This window comes from Chrysemys picta, chromosome 7 (assembly GCF_011386835.1).
Source record: "Chrysemys picta bellii isolate R12L10 chromosome 7, ASM1138683v2, whole genome shotgun sequence".
In the NCBI taxonomy this organism is placed as follows: Eukaryota; Metazoa; Chordata; order Testudines; family Emydidae; genus Chrysemys; species Chrysemys picta.
The window spans coordinates 47,638,831-47,665,062 of record NC_088797.1 but is presented as its reverse complement, the minus strand read 5'-3'; the positions used below and the strand labels follow the sequence as shown (position 1 = coordinate 47,665,062).

Genomic DNA, 26,232 nt, shown 5'->3' with positions numbered 1-26,232 from the left:
AACTTAATACTGTAAATCACTTCATGCCTTGATCCAATAGCTGGTTAAATATTAGAGGTTGAACCACTCTAATCTGGCACTCCCTGGTCTGGCAACATCCGTGGTCCGGCATAAGGGCCAACTCCCTGGGTGCTCTGGGGCCTAAGCCATCTGACTCCAGGCGGTGGGTGCCCGTTCACAGATCGCCAAGCAGAGTTAGGTGCCACCCTGCTCCCTGGATTAGGCACCCATCTGCAAGAGAGGGGCAGGGCTTATCATACACTTCTGATTGGCATCTCCTATTGGCTGGCTTCAGCAGCTCCCTGCTAAAAGTGCTGTTTTTTGTGGACCCCATTCATATGTGCCTCTCTCTTCCAATTCATTGTACAGGGAGCCTAGCTGCCTAACTTGGCTTTTTGGATCACAATGTTATTCCTGGATTTTCTAGGTGCCATGACCCTCAACGTTGCAATGCCTAAGTGCCTTTGTGGATCACACCCCTTAGGTGCCTAAGTGACTTTTAAAAATGGGACGTAGCCACCTAAATCACGTAGGCCTCAGTGCTGAGCAGAGAAATGCCTAAATACCACTGAAAATCTGGGCCTTGGCCTCTTTGTATCTCAGTTTCCCCATCTATAAAGGAGGGATAATCACAAAGTGTTTACCTATTGGGATATTTTGAGAGTTAATCAATCTCTGTCAGGTGTACTGAGCTCCTCAAATGAAATGAGCTCTAGAAAAGCAGAGAACACATAATTTAATACAAAAATCTGCACCCACTTCACAACCATGATCAGTGGCCAGTTTGCAATTTTACAATAGGTCCTTGGAAAGTATTTGGATCCAAACATCTAGCTCGATGAATACAGACATTTACCACTAGATGTCACCTCTTCCCAGCAAATTTTGTCTGGGCCAAGGAACTGGATTAAGGATTGAGAATGAAACAAATAAATGGAACAGATGGTCTGGTAACAGCTCCTACTGTTTTTATGAATGGAGGCCATCTTTGGATGACATCACTGCCTCTTGACTCCACCCTTACTCTACAGCTTTCTTGTACATTTCAGGTGCTTCTGCTTTGCAAGGGGCTAATGCACTGGAGGCTGTTGAGCTTGAAACAGGAAAGCAGCATAAGCAGACAGCACACTGGTAAAGGGACAGCAGCTCATCATCTGTAAGAGTCAGCAGAGCCTTGGGGTGGTGAGTAGCAAAGAGTTATTAAAGTGCTACTGTTAGTGGCTGGAAAATCTTTGTATTTTTTTCTCCCTGTGGAACCAAAATTGTGTTTCCATTTACATTGGGACAAATCCAGTGTAACTCCATCAAAGTCAGTGGAGTTATGTCAGGGTTAACCCACTGTAACGGAGCACACAGCTGGCCTCTACATCTGCAAAACGGCTTCTGACTGTGACTTATCCTTTCCTAACTCAAAGAGCAAACAGAGATTACTCTCTCACTCCTGTTCCATATTATGTGATGGGGAAGTCTCTGGTAAGCCTATTTGTCATCATTATAAATGCCTTACTTTGGATTCAGCAGATTTTATTACCAGGATAAGGCTTTGTATATTCCATGCTGGTAATTTCTATGGCTTCTTTACTCTGACCATTTAATTTTCCACCAATAAATCTTAACAATCTGAAATTAGTTTATGGATCACATTTTCACTGAAGGACTGTTCCATTCAGAGGACTGTTCCACTGACCACAGGCTACTCTGCTGGGTCCCCCTACTCCCAAAAAAGTAAAAATGACTAAATAAATCTTTGTTTTCCATTTGACTTTGTCTGACAGCACTAATGTTTAAACAAAAAAATTACCACTAAGTCCACTGAATGAGTTAAACCCTCTCCAGGGCAAAGTTCTGCTCCTTTAAACCAGCTGTCGCACCTCCCTCTCTGCAAGGGCTCTACTCCCAGAAACTCAGGACATGCAATGTAGCAGGCAGAAAAGAAACAGACCCTGAGAAATGTAAAGTGCTCTCTGAAAGAATCATTTAACTCACGCTCTTTAGGTTTCTAAATATTTCAGTACTTGTGTTATTGATGACTGGGGAGCCTGGGCAGACAAAACCAATACTGCCTTTCGAAAGGGAGGGATGTTTCAACATTGTCTTTTTGTAAGATTTCATTTGAACAATGGACCAATATAATAATTAATTACTTGCACTTATATGTTTATAGATAGAAAAGGATCCCAAAGCACTTTGCAAATTTAAATGAAAACTGTGTACCCAGAGATTATTTACCCACCCCTGATATGACACCCCCTGCTGGGGTGGAGCACAGCAGTGGTCTGATGATACTGTATTCAGAAATGCTACCCAGCCGTCTGGGATATTGCTTAAAAGATACCAAGTCCAATGGAAACTGTAGGGGGATTGTCAGTCGGCAGAATATAGCTGGCCAGAAATCTCAGGCTGTTGCCAGGACTCAGCTTAGTTTGCGATCTCTCGGTGTTGTATCACTGCATAGGTGTGTGGCTGGAATCTAGCTGGCTGCTGGTGAGCAGCATGGAATCTTTGTTGAGCTAGGAGCCAGCATAGCCTTGTTGCTAGCTTAGTGTCCAGAGAGGTCATGTTATCATGGCCCAGAAAGGATAGCAGGAGTTATATATGTGTGTGTGTGTGTGTGTATATATATATATGTGTGTGTGTGTGTGTGTGTGTGTGTATGTATGTATGTGTGTATATATATATATGTATATATATATATACACACACACACACTTGAGACACAGAAATATAGGCTGGGACATTCAAAGGGGCCCAAATCCCATTAACCAACTCCCTTAGGCCCCTTGAAGTTCCACCCACAGGACTTTAGAGCAGAGATCAGACTTTGTCAGATTTTCCTACAGGCCAGGTTTATCCAATCCATTAAAGAAATAAATGAGAGTGTGTATACCAGGTGGAAGAGGTGGATGAGGCTTTTTTTAAGCAACTAACAAAATCATCCAAAGCCCAAGATTTGGTGGTGATGGGGGACTTCAACTATCCGGATATATGTTGGGAAAATAACACAGCGGGGCACAGACTATCCAACAAATTCTTGGACTGCATTGCAGACAACTTTTTATTTCAGAAGGTTGAAAAAGCTACTGGGGGGAAGCTGTTCTAGACTTGATTTTAACAAATAGGGAGGAACTCATTGAGAATTTGAAAGTAGAAGGCAGCCTGGGTGAAAGTGATCATGAAATCATAGAGTTTGCCATTCTAAGGAAGGGTAGAAGGGAGAACAGCAAAATAGAGACAATGGATTTCAGGAAGGCAGATTTTGGTAAGCTCAGAGAGCTGATAGGTAAGGTCCCATGGGAATCAAGACCACCTTGGCTTAACCACGAGATCTTGCATGATCTAAAAAATAAAAAGGAGTCATATAAAAAATGGAAACTAGGACATATTACAAAGGATGAATATAGGCAAACAACACAGGAATGCAGGGGCAAGATTAGAAAGGCAAAGGCACAAAATGAGCTCAAACTAGCTACAGGAATAAAGGGAAACAAGAAGACTTTTTATCAATACATTAGAAGCAAGAGGAAGACCAAAGACAGGGTAGGCCCACTGCTTAGTGAAGAGGGAGAAACAATAACAGGAAACTTGGAAATGGCAGAGATGCTTAATGACTTCTTTGTTTCGATCTTCACCGAGAAGTCTGAAGGAATGCCTAACATAGTGAATGCTAATGGGAAGGGGGTAGGTTTAGCAGATAAAATAAAAAAGGAACAAGTTAAAAATCACTTAGAAAAGTTAGATGCCTGCAAGTCACCAGGGCCTGATGAAATGCATCCTAGAATACTCAAGGAGCTAATAGAGGAGGTATCTGAGCCTCTAGCTATTATCTTTGGAAAATCATGGGAGACGGGAGAGATTCCAGAAGACTGGAAAAGGGCAAATATAGTGCCCATCTATAAAAAGGGAAATAAAAACAACCCAGGAAACTACAGACCAGTTAGTTTAACTTCTGTGCCAGGGAAGATAATGGAGCAAGTAATTAAGGAAATCATCTGCAAACACTTGGAAAGTGGTAAGGTGATAGGGAACAGCCAGCATGGATTTATGAAGAACAAATCATGTCAAACCAATCTGATAGCTTTCTTTGATAGGATAACAACAAGGAGTCTGGTGGCACCTTAAAGACTAACAGATTTATTTGGGCATAAGCTTTCGTGAGTAAAAACCTCACTTCTTCGGATGCTGCATCCGAAGAAGTGAGGTTTTTACTCACGAAAGCTTATGCCCAAATAAATCTGTTAGTCTTTAAGGTGCCACCAGACTCCTTGTTGTTTTTGTAGATACAGACTAACATGGCTACCCCCTGATATTTGATAGGATAACGAGCCTCGTGGATAAGGGTAAAGCTGTGGATGTGGTATACCTAGACTTTAGTAAGGCATTTGATACGGTCTTGCATGATATTCTTATCGATAAACTAGGCAAATACAATTTAGATGGGGCTACTATAAGGTGGGTGCATAACTGGCTGGATAACCGTACTCAGAGAGTTGTTATTAATGGTTCCCAATCCTGCTGGAAAGGCATAATGAGTGGGGTACCGCAGGGGTCTGTTTTGGGACCGGCTCTGTTCAATATCTTCATCAACGACTCAGATATTGGCATAGAAAGTACGCTTATTAAGTTTGCGGATGATACCAAACTGGGAGGGATTGCAACTGCTTTGGAGGACAGGGTCATAATTCAAAATGATCTGGACAAATTGGAGAAATGGTCTGAGTTAAACAGGATGAAGTTTAACAAAGACAAATGCAAAGTGCTCCACTTAGGAAGAAAAAATCAGTTTCACACATACAGAATGGGAAGAGACTGTCTAGGAAGGAGTACGACAGCAAGGGATCTAGGGGTTATAGTGGACCACAACTAAATATGAGTCAACAGTGTGATGCTGTTGCAAAAAAAGCAAACATGATTCTGGGATGTATTAACAGGTGTGTTGTGAGCAAGACACGAGAAGTCATTCTTCCGCTCTACTCTGCTCTGGTTAGGCCTCAGCTGGAGTATTGTGTCCAGTTCTGGGCACCGCATTTCAAAAAAGATGTGGAGAAATTGAAAAGGGTCCAGAGAAGAGCAACAATAATGATTAAAGGTCTTGAGAACATGACCTATGAAGGAAGGCTGAAAGAATTGGGTTTGTTTAGTTTGGAAAAGAGAAGACTGAGAGGGGACATGATAGCAGTTTTCAGGTATTTAAAAGGGTGTCATAAGAAGGAGGAAGAAAACTTGTTCACCTTAGCCTTTAAGGATAGAACAAGAAGCAATGGTCTTAAACTGCAGCAAGGGAGGTCTAGGTTGGACATTAGGGAAAAAGTTCCTAACTGTCAGGGTGGTTAAACACTGGAATAAATTGCCTAGGGAGGTTGTGGAATCTCCATCTCTGGAGATATTTAAGAGTAGGTTAGATAAATGTCTATCAGGGATGGTCTAGACAGTATTTAGTCCTGCCATGCGGGCAGGGGACTGGACTCGATGACCTCTCGAGGTCCCTTCCAGTCCTAGAATCTATGAAGCTATGAATCTATACAGGTTGTAGAGCCTTGCTTATTGTCTGTAGCTATTCCTTATTGATCTAACTTTAGTGCAAGCATCGCAGAGATACAAACACAGTTATTATTCATTAGCTCGAGATGGGGGAATGTGGCGGACCAGGAGTTATCAGTTCCATTAGAAACACTAGGCCAAATACCCTGCTCTAATTTCATTGCAGCCAGTGGAGATGAGAGAGAGTTGAGTTGAACAGGGAACCTGTAAAGATATAAAACTGGCCTGCAAGCCTTCTCCAAAATGCCACAGCCTGTCCTGTTCATGGAGGTGGCTGAACCATACCTGTTCTGTACATGAGAGGACTTAACGCTACAGGGCTGTCCATTGTACTCCTTTCGCCAGCACCAAGCTCACACATAAAGAATAACAGCTGAGCTCATTAGAGCAGGAGCCACAACAGAGCTCCCTAGGAATGGTCTTCTCTGCACAGAAAGCAGGGACAAGAGCCAACGGGACGCACTTACTGACGGATACTAAAGCAGGCGAGTGCTCCTGGCCTCCTCGCTTCCATCCCTGCTCCTGTGACACCCTCTCCAGGATTGTTTACAGTGAGAAGGAAGATTTATTGCCAATCTTGGCTACTGCCCCATGGGAGCTGCCTCTTCCTCTAGAAACAGCCCAGCCCACACTCTTGCTGGAATTACAGCGAGGACCTCTCCGGGGAGCGCAGAATGACCGGTGCTTTTACAAAACCTGGGATCCCAGGCACAGACCTGGTGCTGAAAAAATGAGCAAGGCAAAGACAGACACCTGAGGAATCAGCTGAGTAGCTCCACACATCCCAGCTGGAGCTGGGAAGGCTTTTAAACTAGGGTGGGAGAGGGAGAAGAGAAGCTTTGGGAAAGATGCAGCCAGTCCTTCCCCACATGCATGTATTTAGGCAACATTCTTAACTGGGGTAATGACCTGCTGTGACATAGCTCCTGAGAGGGGCAGGACAGAACCCCAGACCAGAGAGGGGGAAAAAGAGTTTGTTCTGTTCCAGGAATTCCCAGGCCTAGCTTTGAGCTCTTTCTCCTCTTCAGTTTCCTAAATGACCCACATTTGCTCTCCCAAATGCCTTTGTTCTGAGTGCCTTTCATCAACAGAGTTCACAGGACTTGATAGTATCATTACCCCTCTTCCACAGCTAGGGAAACTGAGGCAAAGTGACTCGCCTGAGGTTGCAGAGCTGGGAACAGAACACTCTTTAACTCATTGGGGGGGGGCTGGTTCTCACTCCAGAGCCCTTTCCATTGGGTCATGCTGCCTCTCTAAATATCCCCACAGATCATAACAATCATGAGCACAAACAAACAGACCCCTGGACCCACCGGTACCTGGCTAGCAAGGTGTTAGGGTGGTGTATCAGTACCATAGATGTGATGGCTGCCACACTGGGAACTCAACTGGGAACCTTGAGAACTAAAAGCAGGAGTCTCTACAGATAGAGTTAAAGAGCCTGTCTCTGTAGCTAGGGATTGTGACTGATCCGTATCCTCTGTAGAGGAGGCAGAGATGAACACATTGACCAATGGGTTGCATGGACACATGCTCCTGTGACTGTGCTGTATCCATCCTCAGTCATTCCCTGTATACCCAGACCCAGCTGACAGCCCACTCACACCCACTGTGCCACTCACTCATACACGTGCACTGGGCCGACACTATTTTATTTGCATGACATGGGACACAATTATTGCTCATGGCGAATAAAGTCTAATCGTGTGCCTGCCCAGGATATGACTTCACAGAAACAATGCACTTCAAAAACACCTGGCCATCAGCTGTGATTCTTCATGTCTAACTCACTGGCAGGCTGCCACGTATTGTGTGGTTGCTTCGCCACCTCCTTCACGTCTCCCGGCATCAGGCTCAAGTTTATTTCCTTGCTTTCCAGGGGGAGATTTCTGATGTCAGATAACGTGAGGAAGTCTCTTTCCCAGAGCTTTTAATGCGGTGAACAGCCAGGTAGACAATGGCTTTCGGTTTCAGTCTCTTCTGAGTCATGTTGAGAACAGAACTGTACCACATGTGATGCACCTGCGTAGTGTACCACTACCTGAATGCTGTAACCACACCCACACCCCAGCCTGTGCCTATCCGCTCTCATTCACACATGCACACTCACTCGGACATAAAGGGCCAGAGCATCCCTGGCACGCTGAGCTCTTTCAAAAAGGCTGGCCTAATCTGAAAACAAGGATGGGTCAGTGGCTAGAGAGCCAGCCTGGGCTGTGGGAGACCTGATCTTGAATCCCTGCTCCGCCACAGACGCCCGTGTGTTCTTGAGCATATCACCTAAGGTATGTCTACATTGGTTCTGAAGGGGTCATTCCCAGCTGGTGCAGACATTTGGATGGAGTTAGTGCACTAAAAACAGCAGTGTAGTCATAGTGAAGTGAGCAGCTGCACTGGCTAGCTGCCCCGAGGCCAATCTCATCTGAAACCCCAGGGCTAACTCGCCCAGAGTTAGCACTGGTGTGGCGACCCTAGCTGGAAATTACACCTCTAGCTCCACGGTAGACATACTCCTAGTCTTGATCTCAGTTCCCATCTTTACTAGCACTTCTCTACTGCACAGGAGTGTCGTGGGGATAATTAGATACTGAGGCACCCTGATACTACAGTGACAGGGAGACAAAAGCCCCTTAGATAGATACCACATGCACACATCAGGTTGGCCCCACACACCCCGGCCCTGGCTACACTATTGCTCACTCCAGTGCAAGTGAGCTGATGTATCATTTGTGTTGGGAGCCTTTATACAGACACGCCTCCTGGACCCTCAGCACTCTTTGATTAACCCCATCTTTGCTAGATTCATTCAGGTTTGACTGATATGGTGTTAAATGGCTGGGGACACGGGAGCCTTCTTTGCCTTAAAATGTGGCCGCAGTCAGAAATGTGACCCTGCAAAGGACACTGGGGGCTCCAGGTTTATTTTCCTCTCATCAGCTCAATTTGCCCTCCCCCCTGACAAATTTTCCTTGGGTTTCAGCTCATCACCAGGATCACCCAGGTGCAGGGCCCCTACATGGGGCTGAATGAATGGCCAGCTGGGGCCAAAGGCATGGTGTGCATCTGCCTCTCAGCCATTCACTAATCCCCAGGAGATTAGACAGGCCAAATCCAGTGCTCCTGGCTCAGGAAAATTCCCATGGCCTTTTATTGCAGGGCTGCAGAGGAACCACCTAAGGCAAAAACCAGGCAAGATCTCTTTCTTAACTTTTTATTAAACTACAGAGCCTCTCCTTCCCTGGCTCAAACCACAGGGGACGCTACTGAGGTTCGTTCCAGAGGTGGCTGGCTGAATGGTACATTTTATCCCCTGGAGTGAGGCCACTCGGGGAGTGAGAGAGGCAGGCCTGGATGTGCCAAAAGAAAGAGCAGCTCTTCTAAGAGGCTGTGGGAGCATGGCACTGTACAGGGGTCCTGGGGACTCATCCAGAGAGCCTCCCATCAAATCCAGGCTGCAGTTACAGAGCCATTCCAGCTGACAGCCTCTGAGAAGAAGCAGAGATGGTGCAGGAACCTCCTACTGCTCATTAAAACATTTTCTCTGCCAGAGTCCCCCATGCCTGTTTGTTCTATTTTATTCCAATTAGAGCAGGAGACCAGGGGAGGGCAGGGAGTGGGCTTCCTTTGGATTAAAAGAAAATACGGCAAAGCTTTGATGTGTCAGGTGGGGGAGGCAGGCTCCCTCGGCTGAGGCAGGGAGCAGCTTCAGGAAGGTAAGACCCAGTAACCTTCGCCCAGGGCACTGGCTGGCATCAGTGAATCCATCTAACTGGGTCACTGAGCAAAGCAACCAACTCGCTCTGGGGCCAAGGAGGTCTTAGTTTACTGCAGATTAACTTTCAGCAGGAGAAATCCCTTTGAAATGTATTTGTAGGAGAGTTTTCAGTGAGTTGAATGCAAGTGCTAGAAACTGGCTTCTTGATAGCCCTGGATAGTGATGTATCCGTGCTTCAGGGCAAGCTTCCCCCCCCCCCCCCCCCATTTGTGTCAAGGCTGAGCAGCTCTAGGGAAAGTGCCTTCAGTTCTTGGCCTCACTGCTGAGACTGTGAGCAAAGGGCCCTTTGTGAGGTCAGGCCACGACCACTAGGAACCTCACAGACCACACACGTTTCACAGAGGCCACCGAACAGCCAGCAGTGCCAGTTACTTCTTGTCTCCACTGACCATGTCCAGATTTGCTCCGGTGACCTAGAGGTGAAAGTCTCTGATTCCAAATCCTGTGAGCCAGCAATCTTCTCTTAACAAGGTTGTTCTGCATGAAGTGAAGGATCATGAAAAAGATGGGTGGGTAACACTTGCTAGATTCAGGCAAGTGCTTTACAAGTTACCACACACAGCTCTGCCAATGACCCCAGTCCTGAGCTTCTATCCCCTACTATGCCAGCCCTGAGCTCCCCCCACAGATCTGCCTCTGCCCCTCAGTCCTGACCTGGCACCCCCTGCTATGCCAGCCCTGGGGTCCTCTCACAGCTCTGCAACTGCCCCTCAATCCTGACCTGGCACCCCCTCACAAACCCACCCCTTTCCTGCCCAAAAGTAAAAATGTGACATTGAGACCATCACATTTATTTTCTGTTTTGATTTGAACCCATGTTTCCAGGTCTGAGAGGTTAGGGCACTGCAGCAACCCCCACTCCTCTAGATATGGAATATATTTAAATTCCTATCCCCTAGGGCATCCAATGATCTTGAGCCGGGCTGATGTAAAAAGCACTAGCAACAGCGCATCATGCCTGGCAATGGCCATCTCTCAAACTCAGCACACCGAGTTCTGAAGCCCCCATCTGATTTTGCTGCATTAACCTACAGATTCAGCTCAGAAAGTCTGATGAAGTGAGTGGTAAAGAGGGACAAACTCCATGGGTCTCTGACTTATTGTACTGAGTGTGAGACCATGTGTTATTAGACAGGTGACAAGTGTCAGTTTCTTCCCAGCAAAGGGAATTTCAGTGTAAAGAGCTCTCAGGAATGTGTGTGTCTCCTGGAATCTGCAGTGCATTAGGGATCAGTCACACTCCGTGATGTGGGTGGGATAGAGGCTCTTTGATACACTACGTGGGCACTTTGCCTCCACACCCTCCATCAGAGGGTATCAGCACACTTCAGACATTAGGACATTTAAACCTCTTGACACCATTATGAATTAAGTAACTAGGTGCAACACTGCCTTCTGATGGATGGCTCAACTCCATGGCAAAACGATACGGCCATCAACAACTCTCCTTTCTCTGCAGTGGAAGGGCCATGGGTTCTTGGAGCCAGAGGTTGCAAGAAGTTCTGATTGATCACAGTGTGCAGCATAAAGACACTGATGAAGTTTCTACACGGCCATGTTATGCACACACAAGAGGGGGCAGAGTTACGGCTATCCACGTCTTGAAAGCTGTGTTGGCTTGCAGAACATTGGCAATAACGCACAAGTGCCCTAATCTGAACACCACCAGAATGCTGCCCTGAACGTGGTAGGAGGCTCACAGGAAGGAATCCCCCTTCTCTGCCCTCTGTGTGGTGTGGAGCTCCTATGGTCCATCACAGCAGAACTGCCTCTTGTGAGCCTTAAAGAGTAGACAGCAGCCCTGCCTCACTCTTTTGCACCTTATGTCCTCCAGATGGACTAAGCCAAAGGTTCCTCTGATGTCCTTATCTCAGTCCCTCACTTACCTTTTCCTCTGAGCTGGCCATGCATGCTTTGTGCAGTGAATGCTTCCCCAGCTGCACATTCTAAGAGCTGGGTGAAAAGTCCTGTGCCAAATGTCCCAGGCATGCAGAATTCGCTATGCAATGGCTCCCAACTTAGTCATTCTAAACCCATTTCTCACCAGAAAACTCAAAGATACGTCGCCTCTGTCAGGGCTATTTCCAGGCCAAATGCCAACTTCTTCCCACCAGTCGTTTCATCTGTGGAGTTCTCAAAAGGTTGCAGGATGGGGTTTTTTTAAATCATGGGATGAAACATGATTTATTCCTTCTCCTGGTCCTCCAGAATGACTGAATTGGCTCTGCTCAAACTCTAACCAGCACGAGCTCCGTTCCTCTGCAAGGAGAGAACTTCAGTCCCAAAGGCAGAAGGTAAAGGAGGTTCCAAGATGCTGCACTGCTTGCTGTTGCTATAATTAATAAGGGAGTCTGGAAGGCATACTCTGGGCAGAGGCCTGATCCTAGTGTAAGGAGCAGGGTACCAGCTGCACACATTTTCTTGCCTTTTCAGTGGTTCATCAGAGTGGGGATTCAGGCAAACAGCCAGGAAAGCAGGCCACATTGCTGGTTCAGCTTGAGATGTGGCTGCCACGCACTTGTCTCGCCTTTCTGACCCTGGGCTTTGTCTGGAGAGAAGCCCAGCCCTCTTCCTCTCAATCTGTCCAAACTCGTCACAGCTGCCATCTGGCTTCATTTGCCTTGTGGCTTACCCCCCACAGAGAAGACCTGCCAGGCTGGTCAAGGAAGCAGGAGCCAGGCCACTTCATACAACTACTCTTCCAAACAGTGGGCTCTCAATGGCGAGAGATGAAGGGTGAACAGTGTGGAGATGGCAGCGATGTGAGCCACCAGATAGGATCTGAACTGGTGGCATTGATAGCTAGGGATGGGTGAATCCCGAGCCAGGCAGGAAGTGAGCTCACAGTCCTAGAGGCTCTCCACTCTACTGGGGCTCATGTAACAATATTTTGTCTGGCTTAGACTTTACTCTGAGGCATCATATTCACTGGTTGATTACTTGATGTAATCACTAGTCAGTTGGAACACCTCTTCCCATTGCAGCGACTGTCGCCTCCTCAGCACCTGGGGGCTCCCTGCAGCTCTTGGGCCAGACCAGACCCACACTTGCTGGTAGAGGGGAGGTGCAGGTGGTACTTCCCCATGCCAGTTTGGCCCACTGCCTCCTAGCAGGATTCATCTGCCGGAGAAAGAGTGGACAGGTCCTAGAAGGTGGGGATTCGCTCCATGTGGGCAAGTCAACAAAACCCCACGGTCAACAATGTCAAAGGCAGACGAGTGATCTGAAATCATCAGCATTAACACCTGCCCTTGGCCCACTGCCAGCCAGCGAGACAAGTGCAGGCTCTGGGCATTACTCAGGCCTGAAACCAGAGGGGGGAGGGATCAAGGAACCCTGAGGCCACCAGCCAACACTATAACTGCCTTGCTCAAGAATGGAAGGTTAGAGATAGAGAGTGAGAGCTGGTAAGTGCGTCAGCCACAGACAATAGCTTCCAAATTATGGGATTAACAGCCACTTGTTAGAGGAAAGCCAGTTCCCTAACCCCTCCTAAAGTGGTATTAACCACCTTGGCCATCAATGGGCACAGTCATTCCCCATTTGCATTACAAGCCGTAAGGGGCATGGTGCCAGCAGAATGGAACCTCAGGGAGCAGAACTCCCAGAGACGTATGTGTCCCTTCTGGACAGACAAAGATCTGCTCCCTGGAGAGCAGCCTGCCAAGCCCTGATCCCACTGATCCTGTCCATGGAACAGATGGAAAATTCTTTTCAGTGCAAGAGAGAGTGGCGGCAGCTGGGATTTGCCGGGTCCTCAGAGAACTCGGCATAGTTCTGATGGACACAGCTCCATACACGGAATAGGGCAGGAGGAGAAAGCAGAGGCAACCGCCCAGCAGATGGAGTGAAATTGACAAAACAGCTGAACCCTGGAAGGACTGGGAACTCTTTACATCACAACATAGAAAGAATAAAAATTGAAGGAAGAGCTCACATCCCCAAATGTCAAAACAAGCCATAAAGTTCCCCTGACCTGGACAAGACCTGCTGCCAGGCTCTCCGGCGCCGAATTATCAGGGGGATGGAGCTGTGTCTGCTACAGTTGTTATTACCACACCTGGGAGCGGTGGGTTCTCCTACCAGGCAGGTATGAAAGGCAGATGGTGAAAAGCTAAAGCAGCTCAACCAAAGGAGGGAGGGGTGTGTGTGTGTGTGTGTGTGTGTGTGTGTGTGTGTGTGTGTGCGCGCACGCTGAGAGCAGACAGAGCTTGTTCCTTCACATTCCTGGAACTTAGCACGCTTCTGTGTTGCCGCTTTTGGGAGAAATCCGCACGGGGTGATAATTGCAATAACCGCATTGAATCTTGCCAATCAGGACTGAGGGGCATCGGCAGGACTGTGTGAGGGTCACAGTGCTGGAGTAACCAGGGGGTTACCAGTCAGGATGGAGGGGCCCTGGCAGAGAGTGGGTGTGAGGGAAGCTTGCACAGAATGTGCCTGTTATACCCTGTTAGCATTTCCCCAGTTTGAGTGCTGGCTGCAGAATTCATCCCTTCCTCCTGCTCCCTCCCTCTCTCCGCCTTCAGGACTCTGCACAGGCAGTTTCCTGACTCATATGTATCACCCCAAACGACTGAAGGTTACAGGCCACTTTTTTACAGTACATGTATTGGCTACCCTGCTGTCACAGGTTCATCACACTTCTGCCTCTTAAGGTAACTTGCACAAGGGATGAGATGTTAAGTATACCTAAGGCTCACACGAACAGTACGTGCCATCCAGCTACCCGTGCACACTCACAGCACAGAGGGCTGTTCCCCTTGCCGGGAAACACAGCAGGGGAGGGAAGTGAGGCAGGGAGGAAAGGAACTCGTTTATTTTTGTCTTTGTCATCTCATTTAGAGAAAGACGACAGCTGCCTTGCCCTGAGCCCCTGCATTAAGCAGGGAGCAGCCACAGCTGCTGGGGAATCCATCACACTTCACCGTAGGAACTAAAACCTCCGTGGAATTCATGGAGCATAGAGAGATTTCGACACACGTGTACATGCAGACAAGTGCACACACATCTGTTTTTACAGAGGCACAGGCTGGGCCCACAGATATAGGTATGTGTCTCTGCACACAGATGTATACAGAGGAGTATGTGCCCATGCATACTGCTACCACCCCTTACACATAACATGTACATGGAGATGCAAGTAGCAGCACACTAATACACCACTCAAACGAATACACACAGAGAGGCCCCTCTCCAGATTCAGATCCAGTAAGCACAGCCCCAGAGCGACGCGCTATACAGTAGGGGGAAGGGTGGCCTGGGAATGCCTCCTGCTTATGCCCTGAGCAGGTGTGGGACAGTGGTCATTCATGGCCCTGTCACTCAGGCGAGGCCTGACTCGGTGCATGATTCACTTTTGCTCAGGGAATTGCGGGGACTTTCTGGGTGTGCCTACACTGCAATTAGACACCCACAGCTGGCCCATGCCAGCTGACTTAGGCTCAGGGGCCGTTTAATTGCAGTGTAGACGTTCGGGCTCAGGCTGGAGCCTGGGCTCTGGGACCCTGCAAAGTGGGAGGGTCTCAGAGTTCATGTTGCAGCCCAAGCCACCTCAATTAAACAGCCCTGTGAGCCTGAGCCCCACTCAGCCGGCACAGGCCAGCCGCAGGTGTCTAATAGCAGCATAGACATACCATCCAAGTCCCTCTTGCAGCCCTGATGAGCTTCTCCATTTTTGCCCCATCCAGACGCTGCAGTGCCTGGAATCCATCCTCAGCACATCCAAAATGGCCAGAGGGGGCATGGCAGCACATCCTAATGCTTCATTAACACCCCCGGCTCCAACTCCTGCTGACTCAGGAGAGCATCTGCAGGTGAAAGCAGGACTGCAGCATCAGGCCCCCCAGGAGCGTGAAGCCTGGATTTAAGAACGGGATCTGGGGCTAATCCACTCGCGCCTTGCTCTCCCACGCTGCAGCGTAATGCCAGCCCAATGCAGCGGGTATCTGGGGGAGGGGGAGTTAAAGGCACTGAGCTCTCCTATCTCAGGCAACCTAAGAGTCACCCACAGCCTGATCTAGCAGGAAGCTTCTCTTCCCCTGCAGGGCTCTTTACCACCCTGTAACGCTCACAGACTACGTGCAACCCCCGTCTGGCTATCTCTGCTGGCTGCTCCCCTGAGCTGCACCCAGCGGTTGACCCCGTCCTCCTGGGCATGACCCATCTAGCTCCAAAGAGAAACACAAGCCAGCAATCTCCTGCAATGTTGTTTCTGGATCATTTTGGAAACCATCAAGAATCTGCTGAGCTGTGCAGCGCACATGGCAGGCCCCATTGGGCCAGGGGGATGGATCAGGGAGCATGTTGTAATTGCTATTGGTGCCGTCGTATAGCTCAGAAGGCTCAAGCACAACATACACATCCATTCTGGGAGGTGATCCACAACCTAGATCTCACTGCCAGGATACGTTCCCTGAAATTCAGTCGACAACTCCTTAGCTCAGTTTCCTCCCATAACTCCTAATTACAGTACTTGGGAGGAATTCTGTGGGGTAACCCCTTTGTGGTGTTTACATCCTCCCCTATAGTGGTCATCTTCCACCTGTAGATGGGTACAAATCCCTCAATCAGGGATCAGCTCTAATGGAGGCGCATTGAGCAATGCCACAGGATGCACAGACGAAGTCACCGGGTCTCCCTGCGATCCATTGCTCCCAGAGCACTGTCACAACGAGCACTTGGCACAACGAGAGAGGCACTGCTCCTGGTAGCCTGGGTGGTCCGTGGGATCGGGAATGCACAACTCCGGTCAATGGCTCAAAGCCAGCCCAGGTCAATAGTGACTAAGTTGTCACCATCGGAAGACTGCTCGGTTGCCTATGTGAAAAGCCTGTCTTGTTTCAGTCCAGTTCGTGGTGGATTGGTATCTACCAGCAGCCCACATCAGGGTGAGGCACAGCAGCAGAGCTGGGAAGCTGGTGCTGTTCTGCAGAGGACTCTAGTTTTCAGGTTCAAAGGGCCGTGGCATGGCTGGGGGGTGGGTGGCCAGGCCTGTAAACACAGCAGGGGGTGGGGGGTGCTGCAGGTGGTGACTGAGGTGCATCTGGAGAGTTGTGGGGCGGGGGGGCAGAAGTGCTGCTGGTCAGGCAGGGGAGCATTGGCACAGAGGTGGAGGAGCTGCAGGTCAAGCAGAGGGCGTCTATGGCTCATCCTGGGATCATGACCGGCTCTGCCCAGGGACACTGGTCCTTTTTTATGAGAGAGAAAATTCACCAAAACCTTGCCCCATCCCCCCAAATCCAGAACCCATAAAGACTGGCCCGGCTCCCACTGACACTATCTGGATGCATCTTCCCTGTCACAGTCCTGGCTCTGAAGCCAGACACGCAGAAGTGCCCTTGCCAAGCCGCCTGCACCCACAGCGCGCCCTGCTCCAAACAGAGTGAGAACACACTTGTCGTTCTGGACAGTTGATTACATAAAGCTGTCGGGAGTGTTTAATTTAACCTTGGATTCATCATCTGCAGCTTGTTTCCATCCACCGGTCACCCGCTCCCCCCCTCAGTCTGTATAAACTCTGCCTGGGACAAGTTCCCTCCAAGAGTATATTTGGGCAGAGGTTTATAGCTTGGGGCCATTATCCCTCATACGGGGGAGCCCTTGCTTGGTTTCTATCCTAGGGTGGAGTGGAGGAGAACCTGCTAGGCCTGCGTTGACAGGATACTGCTGGGAGAAGGATGCCTCTGCTGGAGTCCACGTTGATATGGGCAGGGCACTGCTGTGGGAGGCAGCGCCTGCTGGGGGGCCCCTAGTTGACACGTCCTGGGGAGAGGGGTGCAGAAGCACTCACTGCTGCATGCCCAGTTGGCTGTGTGGAGAAGCTCAGAGTGCCTCGTTGGCATGGAGGGACATTGCTATGTGGGGAAGCCCACCAGGGAGAAGTGCTTCCAGCATAAGGACTGTGAGGGGAGGGGATTAATTGGTGAGCCAACTTTAGTTGAAAGCGATCTTTGACATTCTGTTTCCAGAACTGAAGGAGCCCCTAACAAAGCAAATGCCAAGCTGAGGGCAGACAACCCCGCACAGACACCATGGAAGTTAACTTCACTGCACCCCTTAACCTCAGAACCCTGAGCTGCCACAATGCCCTGCCCATGCTTCTCAGTCCTGACCTGCTGCACTAACACAGTGCCACGGCCATAGGCATTATTTCTCCAGAAGGAACAGTGAAGCCTGGCATCCTGCCTCTGATGCTTCTGAAGCCTTGTAATTTCCCCCCTAGCTAGTGTAACGATGGGTGCTCCTTTTATTCCCCTAAGTGCCTAGTCCCTCTTTGATCCTGGGTATACTGTTTGCCTCAATAACATCCTGCAGTAGGAACTTCCACAAGTTGCATTAAAAGACTGGTACAGTGGACACTGGGGGCAAAAAAAGACAGAACAAGGGCAGTAGAGAGAAAAATGGCTTTCCTAAGCCTTGTGCACTGTAAGAAGGTTTTATATCCAACAATACCAAGGCAAAGAAGCATTGGCTTGAAACTGCCTTTGAATTAAGTCCTGGGATAGTATAAAGCAGTGGTTCTCAACAGGAGTACATGTACCCCCTGGGGGTACACAGAGGTCTTCCAGGGGGTACATCAACTCATCTACATATTTGCCTAGTTTTACGAACAGGCTACTTAAAAAGCACTAGCGAAATCAGTACAAACTACAATTTCATACAAACAATGGCTTGTTTATACTGCTCTCTATATACACTGAAATGTAAGCACAATATTTATACTCCAATTGATTTATTTTATAATTATATGGTAAAAATGAGAAAGTCAGCCATTTTTCAGTAGTAGTGTCCTGTGACACTTTTATATTTTTATGTCCGATTTTGTAAGCAAGTAGTTTTCAAGTGAGGTGAAACTTGGGGGTACACCAGACAAATCAGACTCCGGAAAGGGGACCAGTAGTCTGGAAAGGGTGAGAGCCACTGGTATAGAGGGAACAGGGGATCCATTTTTGTAACTGTGCTTCCTTTGCCCTGTCCCTTTTAGCAACGACTGCCTGCCTGCTTTGGGTTAAATATCACTGGCTGCATCCTTTGCATTTTTGCAGACATTGGCCACATTCACGGCTAGCACTGGTAGGTGAAAGTCTCCTGGACTCGTATCCCTTATACCAATAGTGAACTGTCCCTCTTGCAGGGGAGGGCAGTTGTCCTTTATTATTTGGATTTCATTTTGAGGCCTGATCCTGATCCCAGCGGGAGTTTCCCCTTGACTTCGGGAGACACAGGATTGAACCTTGGCACAGGGTATCCACCAGCCCCTTTATTTCATCCCCTGGAGGTGGCGTGTGAAACACACCAGTTCTCCCTCAACCACAGGGCTGTGGTTCAGGCACAGTCCTAGGCTGTGGAGGGTCAGGGCTCTGCTCCACCTGCCCGTCACACAATCCTGCAGCCACCAAGGACCATCTTGGGGAATCAGGTCACACAGGGCTCCCTCCCACCGCTCAACAACTCTCCCCCGACAGGGACATTCATTTATAGCAGCCTGCAATTACCAGCTAGCGTTTTCCCAAGGCTTCCAGCAACCAGTGAACACTGGCAGGAGTCTCAAGCCAGCCCCAGCCCTGGCCTTGTGATGAGCACTGGGTTTGCTCTGCCCAAACCCCTGGGGCTGAGCTCCGCTTTCTCAACTTCCTGGCCAGGATGCTGGAACACATGCAGGTTTTAGTCCATCAGGAAAGAGCAGGGTGCACACACACTCCCAGCTCACAGGCGAGACAGCTCCAGGCCCAGGAGGGGGAATGCAAGCATCGCTGTGTGTAGAGGTGGATATAATATATGCACATGAGAGAGAAGATCAGTACAATTTACTCAGGGGGGCAGGGAGACCCATCAGGACAGAATGCAGTATGTGCCTCTAGCTGCCACCCTCTATGCTGTTACCCAGGGCAACCTCCCTGCCTAGCTGTGCTCCAGGCATTGCCCTGGCCCAGAAGGGCCACTATGGTGGGGATACACCTGTTGCTGCTCCTGCATGGTGCTGGAACAGCACCCATCCCCCCACACACTCCCTCTCTTCACTACTGTTGCTCATTTTATTTGTTGCCCCTGAGCCTCTCCTCTTCCCCCTTGCAGAGGGGACAAGTGGCCCAAGCAGCAGCCGCTCTGGGGGGATGGCAGGAAGAAATGTGGTCATGAGGGTGGAAAATGGCTCTTTGATGCCAGCCTCTCAAAGCCCCGGTACTGAAGTGGCAAATCAAAGGAGAAAGAACAGTAAGGGTCTGGCTACACTGCAATTAAAACCCCACAGCTGGTGCAGGCCAGCTGACACAGATTCCAGGGGCTCCAGCTAAGGGGCTGTTTAACTACAGTGTGGTCCTAGAGCCTGAACGTCTACATCATCCACCCGTGAATTGTGGGAGAAGTCCTCTGGCCTTTCGGGTGTGTGGCGGGGAAATTGTGGGAAGGGATTGGAGGACTAGTGGCACTCAAGCAGCATTAGCCTGCATCCACATGACACGGTGGGTGTGTTAGCAGCTGGGGCAGTGGGGGCGGGGGTGTTCTCTCAGGCTGTGCCAATCCCCACCCCCCTCCCCAGGCCAGCCAAACCAAGTGAAAAGCACTACTGCACTGGAGTTAAGGGTTTGTGTGTGACGGGCCCGTCTGCACCGCTGTAGCCACTACCTATGCCCATGGGAGGGGATTCTCCTGTTGGCACAGGTAACCCACCTCCCCCAAGAGGCGGCAGCTAGGGTGGGGGAAGCGTGGTCTACAGCAGGGGTTAGGTCGCCATAGCTCAGTCTCTCAGGGGTGTGGATTTTTCACCCTCCTGTGAGACGCAGCTATACCGAAGTAAAATCCTAGTGTAGACCAGGCTCCAGTAGTGCAAACATTGTCACATTGCTTGCACACATGCCAGTGCTGCTGCAATACAAGCCTATCTCTGCAGGGCACTCCCATGCACAGGGTCTGGCTGCCTTGCCATCTGGGCAAGATGCAAGAGGCACCTCTTTGAGCAGGCTTTTCAACAGCTGCAGCCTGCAGGCATTAGATTCCCCGGCTAGTGCACTCTGTGATCTTGGAATTCCTCAAGGAAGCAGAGGTGACTATGCTGAAGGAAGGGGGACACCTGCTCCCCATCCCTTGGAAGCTGTTTGGCTGTGCTGTAAAATGACTGAAATCCTACAGGGATGGGCACCTAAACATATGGGCCATCATAAAAACATCATTAACGATGCCACAGTGCAGCACTGTGGGCAAGTCCCTTCCCCTTGCACCTGGGTCTGCTTAGCCAATGTGAGCTCTACAGAACAGGGATTGTCTCTGCACAGTGCATAGCACAACAGGGACCTGATCTTGGCTGGGGCCCTCAAGGTGCTATTTCAATAGCGAATGAATAATGATTAGTAAGCAATGGTTCTGCCACTGACTTGTTGTGTGGCCTTGGGATTCTTTGTACTTTTCCATACTGATTGTATCCCCATCAGTCCAATGAGCCTGACCCTCAGGTTTAAAGCCCTCTGAGCTCTGCAATTGACAAGGAGTTCCGTAGTTCAGAATGCTCCTGGCTGATTGGGTGGGGCTGTGAATAGGAAGGGGAGGGTGGAATTTCAGCCCCACTCCTACAGGGATAAGCTCTTGGCGAATTGATGGAGCTGGAGAATTGATTCCCCTTAGATATCACCTAATGGCTTGCCCACAGGCGGGGATTTGGACTGCTCTTCCCACACCAATGCAACACCACACGTGCAAGTGTTTTTTACAGAGGTGCAGCATGCCTGCACTGGGGTTGTCCCAGGACTCCTCTACTGGTGCCAGAACCCTAACAGAGCCCAGGCCTGAGTTTCTATTGCCACTGATGCAATTAATTCTCAGATAGGGCCCAAGCCAGCAAAGCAGAGTGAATTTAAAAAAAAAAAAGATTTTTTTGAAAAAAAATTAAATTGGATTTTTTTATTTAAAATCAGATGTTTTTGATTTTGTAACTTACATTATAACACTTTTCTTTTTAAAAATAAACCTGTTTAAAAGGAAATCTGATTTTAACCCAAAATATGTGAAGGCCAAAACTTATTGGAGTTTAGTTATAAATGTGAAACATGCTTTGATAAGAGACGTTTATGTGGCCAAAACATTTAAAGTTGTTTTGTTTAATAAAAATAAATTGTATTTGCTGTTGTGTGTTTAATTCAATTCCAGTTACCATCCTAATGCAGCTCGGCCCAAATCATGAGCCAAAAGCTAATTATGTTGTAAATAAGCAATATATCATTCACCATTTCCTAACATACTAAAAGTGTACAAGTAACAAGAATCTGAAAATAGTAAGCTAGAGAATTGCTTAAATAAATGTTTAGAGTTATTGTGTACCCTCCTACGTAGCAAAAAGTTGTACCATATCTAGTGCAAAAACTCTATTTAGTTGTAAATCAACATGTTTTAAATGATTACATCAACCAATGAGAATTCACGTTTCTTTAGGAAGTAACTGAAGTGCAAATGGAAACGTTGATTATAACCAATGAGTTAAATCAAGGCTTTCCACCTGATGATTGAAATAATGATTTAAATAGGGTGACCAGACAGCAAATGTGAAAAATTGGGATGGGGGTTGGGGGTAATAGGAGCCCATAAAAGAAAAAGACCCAAAAATCAGGACTGTCCCTATAAAATCGGGACATCTGGTCACCCTAGATTTAAATCACTGACTTCAATCGCTTTGATTTAAATCAATCTCCCAGGCAGCAGTGAGAACTGCAGGGGCTCAGCACATGCAGGCCAAGAGCCTAAGTATTCAGCCCTGCTAAATGCATGGCAGAGAGAGATGCAGAATTCCTCCCTTTCTGTTTTCAGCTGGAAGCGGCACCAGAATCTCCCCCAGCAGAACATGCTCCCAGGAGGGAGGAGCAGCTTTCCCTGCTGACAGAGGAGCCCCCGGCCAGAGAATCCCTCAGCATGCCACCCCTGGTCTTTAGCAGGTGGCACCTCTCCACTGCCCCTGCCCTGCTGACTTGGATTCTCCTGTTGAACATTGGGAATGGCAATGCCTGCAAGCGAGGTGTCCCTCGCCTTCGCCTCTCATACAAAGGTAGGGGAGCCTGTGGCTGATCAGCCCGGCAGTCAGAGCCAGGATTTCCTTGGGGTTCATGCCCTGTTCAGAATGATCTAGAAACAGCATCAGGCAGCCAAGCTGACTGGCAGCTAGTGAAGCCAGGGATGGGGGGGGGGGGGTGAGATCTGGACTACTGGGTTTGGGTGGGGTCAATATCTGCCCTACAATGGAGCTTCTTGCACTGCAGTAGTTGTGGCCAGTGAGGCACCAGAACCTGACAGAGGCTGAGCTCAGCTGACTGCAGCACAGCCAGAGAGCTCAGAGAATGCCACCACCCCAAGGGGCTCAGGCAATGCTCATCTACCTGCTGCTGTCAGGGATGGGGATTGGAAAGGGAATGGCCCAGAGGGGAAGTCTCAGGCTGCCCCCGGGGCACAGGAGAGTGTCTAAAAATGCCTCATTTCACCCTGAGACTCAGCGTACAGTGCTTTATAATGTTCCATGTACTATGTAATGCACAGGGACGGGGCCAGCCCTCACCATGGGGAAACGTCACGCACTACAGGAGGCCTTGGCCAGCCTCTAGCTACACAGGCCACGCAACAAAACAATTGTTCAGTTGCATGGGGGAAGCGTACAGATTTCAGTGTGAGGGCGGGAGCAGAGTCAGCCTGTGGTCACCTGGGAGGAAGCATGTCTAGTGGTTAGAGCAGGGCATTGGGAATCTGGAGAGCCGGCTTCTGCCACTGACTCAGTGCGTAGCCTCACGCAAGTCACTTAACTCAGCTTTGTGAGGTTCAGTCAACCAAGACCCAATACATGGATGCAGGGAGGCTGTATTCCCTACCCTCTGTGGTACAGAGCTCTGTGAGGGCTCCCTGCACACACACACACACACACACATCCAGGACTATTATGGTGGGCCGGGGAGGAACTGGGGGATCTACAAGCTACAGAGATCCACTGCCCAGCACCCTGCAAGAAGGGGGCGATGGCAGCCCAGAGAGGTGGCAGCAGCCATGGAGCGGAGCCGTTGCTGCACTACGGCCTGGGGCAAGGATTCCTACTCAGTGCCCAGCCCGTTTACTCCAGCTGTGTGGGGGCGAGCGAGGATTCACCCTTCGTGGTGCCGGAGTTTTAGCTCTCGTCACCTCCCCCAAATCTTTTGTGTAGGGGTGAGAAGGGAGTTCACACCACAGCGTCAGCCCTCGGCCTCTCTGCTGAGGCTGCCAGCGCGGGGACCAGCTAGCAGCGGGTTTGTGAAATGGACACAAATCCACAAGGAACTGGACTGAGACCCTCAGCTTATCTCACAAAGGGGCCACCAGACAGGCATCACACTGAGTTCCTTTTAGGGACACAGGGATTGCCAGACTGGCTCACACCCGAGGTCCATCTAGCCCAGCAAACTGGAGGCCAGCACCAGATGCTTCAGAGAAAGGGGCAAGAAACCTCCTTGTCCCTGGTGGTGAGAGCTTGGCTCAAACCATGGGGGCTAATATCACTTCCAGAAGTTTTGCTGTTGTCAGTTATGTTAATGGGCTGGCAAGACAAGCTGATCGCGCATTGGGGGAAAGCTTGGGTCAGTTTTGGATTCCCCACCTTTCCGTTTCATTGACTGTCCCCTTGTTCATGTGTCATGAGGCAGAACAGAAGTTCCCAGTCTCCCTTCTCTATCCCATTCATGGTTTTATAGCCTTTCATAGACACATAGGGCTGGAAGGGACCTTGAGAAGTCCTGCACAGTGGCAGGACCAAGCAAACCTTTATCACATCCCCTCTTATTCATCCTTTCCAAGGGAACAATCCCAATCTTTCAGTCTCTTCTGAGGAGAGCTGTTCCAGGCCCCTCTCTGAGCCCCCGCTAATTCTGCAATTGGGCCACATCTGTCCTGGACCTTATTTCAGCTAGTGACATAAAGATGAAGAAGTGAGGTTTTTACTCACGAAAGCTTATGCCCAAATAAATCTGTTAGTCTTTAAGGTGCCACCAGACTCCTTGTTGTTTTTGTAGATACAGACTAACACGGCTACCCCCTGATATAAAGATGATGATTTGTCTAGTCATTTATACTGCACTCATCACCGGGGTATGCAAGCACCCATCCTAATGGCACGATATTTCGATGCCACGGCTACTGACAACAGTCTTACGTTCATGTACCACACAGTCCCTTTCAGCCAAAAGGATCCTGAAGCATTTTACAGTCTATGTGGATGGCTCTAAGGCCCAGCAATGAAATGCAGCCACCTCTGGTACATAATGCACTAGCTTGTTAACAGCACATAGCAAAACTATACAACAGCTTATAGGACAGGGAAAGTGAAGACTAATCTGCATAGCTTACTCATGAGTTGGGATCCAGCCAGACTGCTGGAATTCAGCATTCCTGCTCTCGGGAAAACCAGCATGGGCTTGTAAGGCAGAGGCCCAACTCACCAGCCAGTGCCTGCGAGACCTCGCAGCCAACACAGTCTCAGTCCCTTTTCTTCCGGACTTGGCTTCTGCTTTTTCCAAGTAAAACAGTTTAACCTTAGCTCCACATGTAAATCAGGCCCCTTCCCGCAACCCAGGGTCTCCTGCTGGTGGCTCTGCCAGAGATCCCACGCCCCAGGCCTTTTGCCTGGGAATTAAGGCAAGCTGCTCTACTCCTTTCTGCGGGAGATAGTTTTATGAACTCAGGCCGCCCTTTATACTCCCACACACCGAGTCACAATCTTCTCCCATGTGACCCCCTTCAGCTGGGAAGGTAGGCTGAGCCCCCACCCCCTTAAGGGCCAGCTCAGCCTGAGACAGGGCTCTTTAATGACAAAGTGGTCGGGACGCTCTCTGATTTTCACCTAGCAGCAGCACAGCACACCCTAGCTCCATGCTGGGCCATTGGATCAGCGCGGACACAGATGAGCACCACATACCGAACTGACTCACCAACAATGCCTACCCTAGTGGGCTTCCTTGGAGGCCTCCCATCCAAACTCCAGCCAGGCACAAGCCTGTTTAGTTTACACTAGCTGAGGACAGTGGTTCTGCTGCAGGAAGAACTTGGATGATGGTGGTGGCATCAGGGTGGAGGTGAGGACCACGGGTGGTATGTCAGGGCAGGGATGACACCTGTGACCATATGTCTTCTCTCACTCCCAGAGAAGAGAGCCAGTTGCTTGGCAGTCTAACTTAGGTGCAAGGGGGACTTAGACTGGATGCTCATCGAACACAGAGCTCTGCAAAACTGTGTCTCCTGGATGCCAAGCCTGAGGCACTCTCAGTACAGAACTGAGCACTCAAGCCGGGAGATGCCCTGGGGGGTTGTGGGGAGCCATCAGAACTCAGGCTTGAAACCAAGGACCATAAGGGAGTGAGGGGAGGAGTCGGCCCTGGTCAGGGCTGCCTGCACACACTGTCTGCTACGCAGCATCCGGTGAGGAAGCACAGTGATCCAGAGCAGGTCACTGCTGGGCGATTGCCAATGTCGATAACACATCTCAGAAACACAATGGCTGGATCTTCCTTTCCTTGGTCAGGCGGGAGCAGAGATTGTTTGGAGGAGAGGACTGAGGAGGGCTTCCTTCTTCAAAGCTAGAGCAGCCCTCGTGCTGTGGGCAAAGCTGGGAGAGGAAGCTCCCAGCCTCAGGCTGGCTTGGGGACAATGCAGACAATGGCAGGAGGTGTGACTCACAGACCACACGTAGCAGAGTCAAGGCCACAACGGCCTGACAAGTTTAGGTTTCAAAAACCCCAGAGGAAAGAAACCTCCCAGACTCCCTCCACCCCAGAGCCTCTTGGGAGCTGGGCTATCGTCAGAACCCTGCATGGGGGAGGGGCGTGGACTGAATAGGGGTGGGGAGAAACACAGACAGGCTTTCGGAAAGGAAATGACAGACCTAAGGCAGGGAGAGCAAAGGAAGGATAGTGCACAGGGGAACA

The 26,232-nt window shown here is 49.5% G+C and overlaps 1 protein-coding gene across 3 annotated transcripts in view; it reads left to right on the top strand.

Moving 5' to 3' along the window:
• The first annotated feature begins 1,018 nt into the window (after positions 1 to 1,018).
• The window catches only part of LOC101932103 (semaphorin-3D-like), a 44,000-nt gene continuing 18,786 nt past the window's right edge, over positions 1,019 to 26,232 (top strand). Inside the window, exons 1-2 of one of the 3 annotated variants that reach the window (XM_024108777.3) lie at positions 1,019 to 1,182; positions 22,112 to 22,346. In XM_024108777.3, the coding sequence (XP_023964545.2) occupies positions 22,214 to 22,346 (133 nt within the window). In that variant the 5' untranslated portion in view covers positions 1,019 to 1,182; positions 22,112 to 22,213. The remainder of the gene's footprint in view (positions 1,183 to 22,111; positions 22,347 to 26,232) is intronic. The other 2 variants (XM_005285279.5, XM_042861770.2) reach the window with 2 other exon arrangements.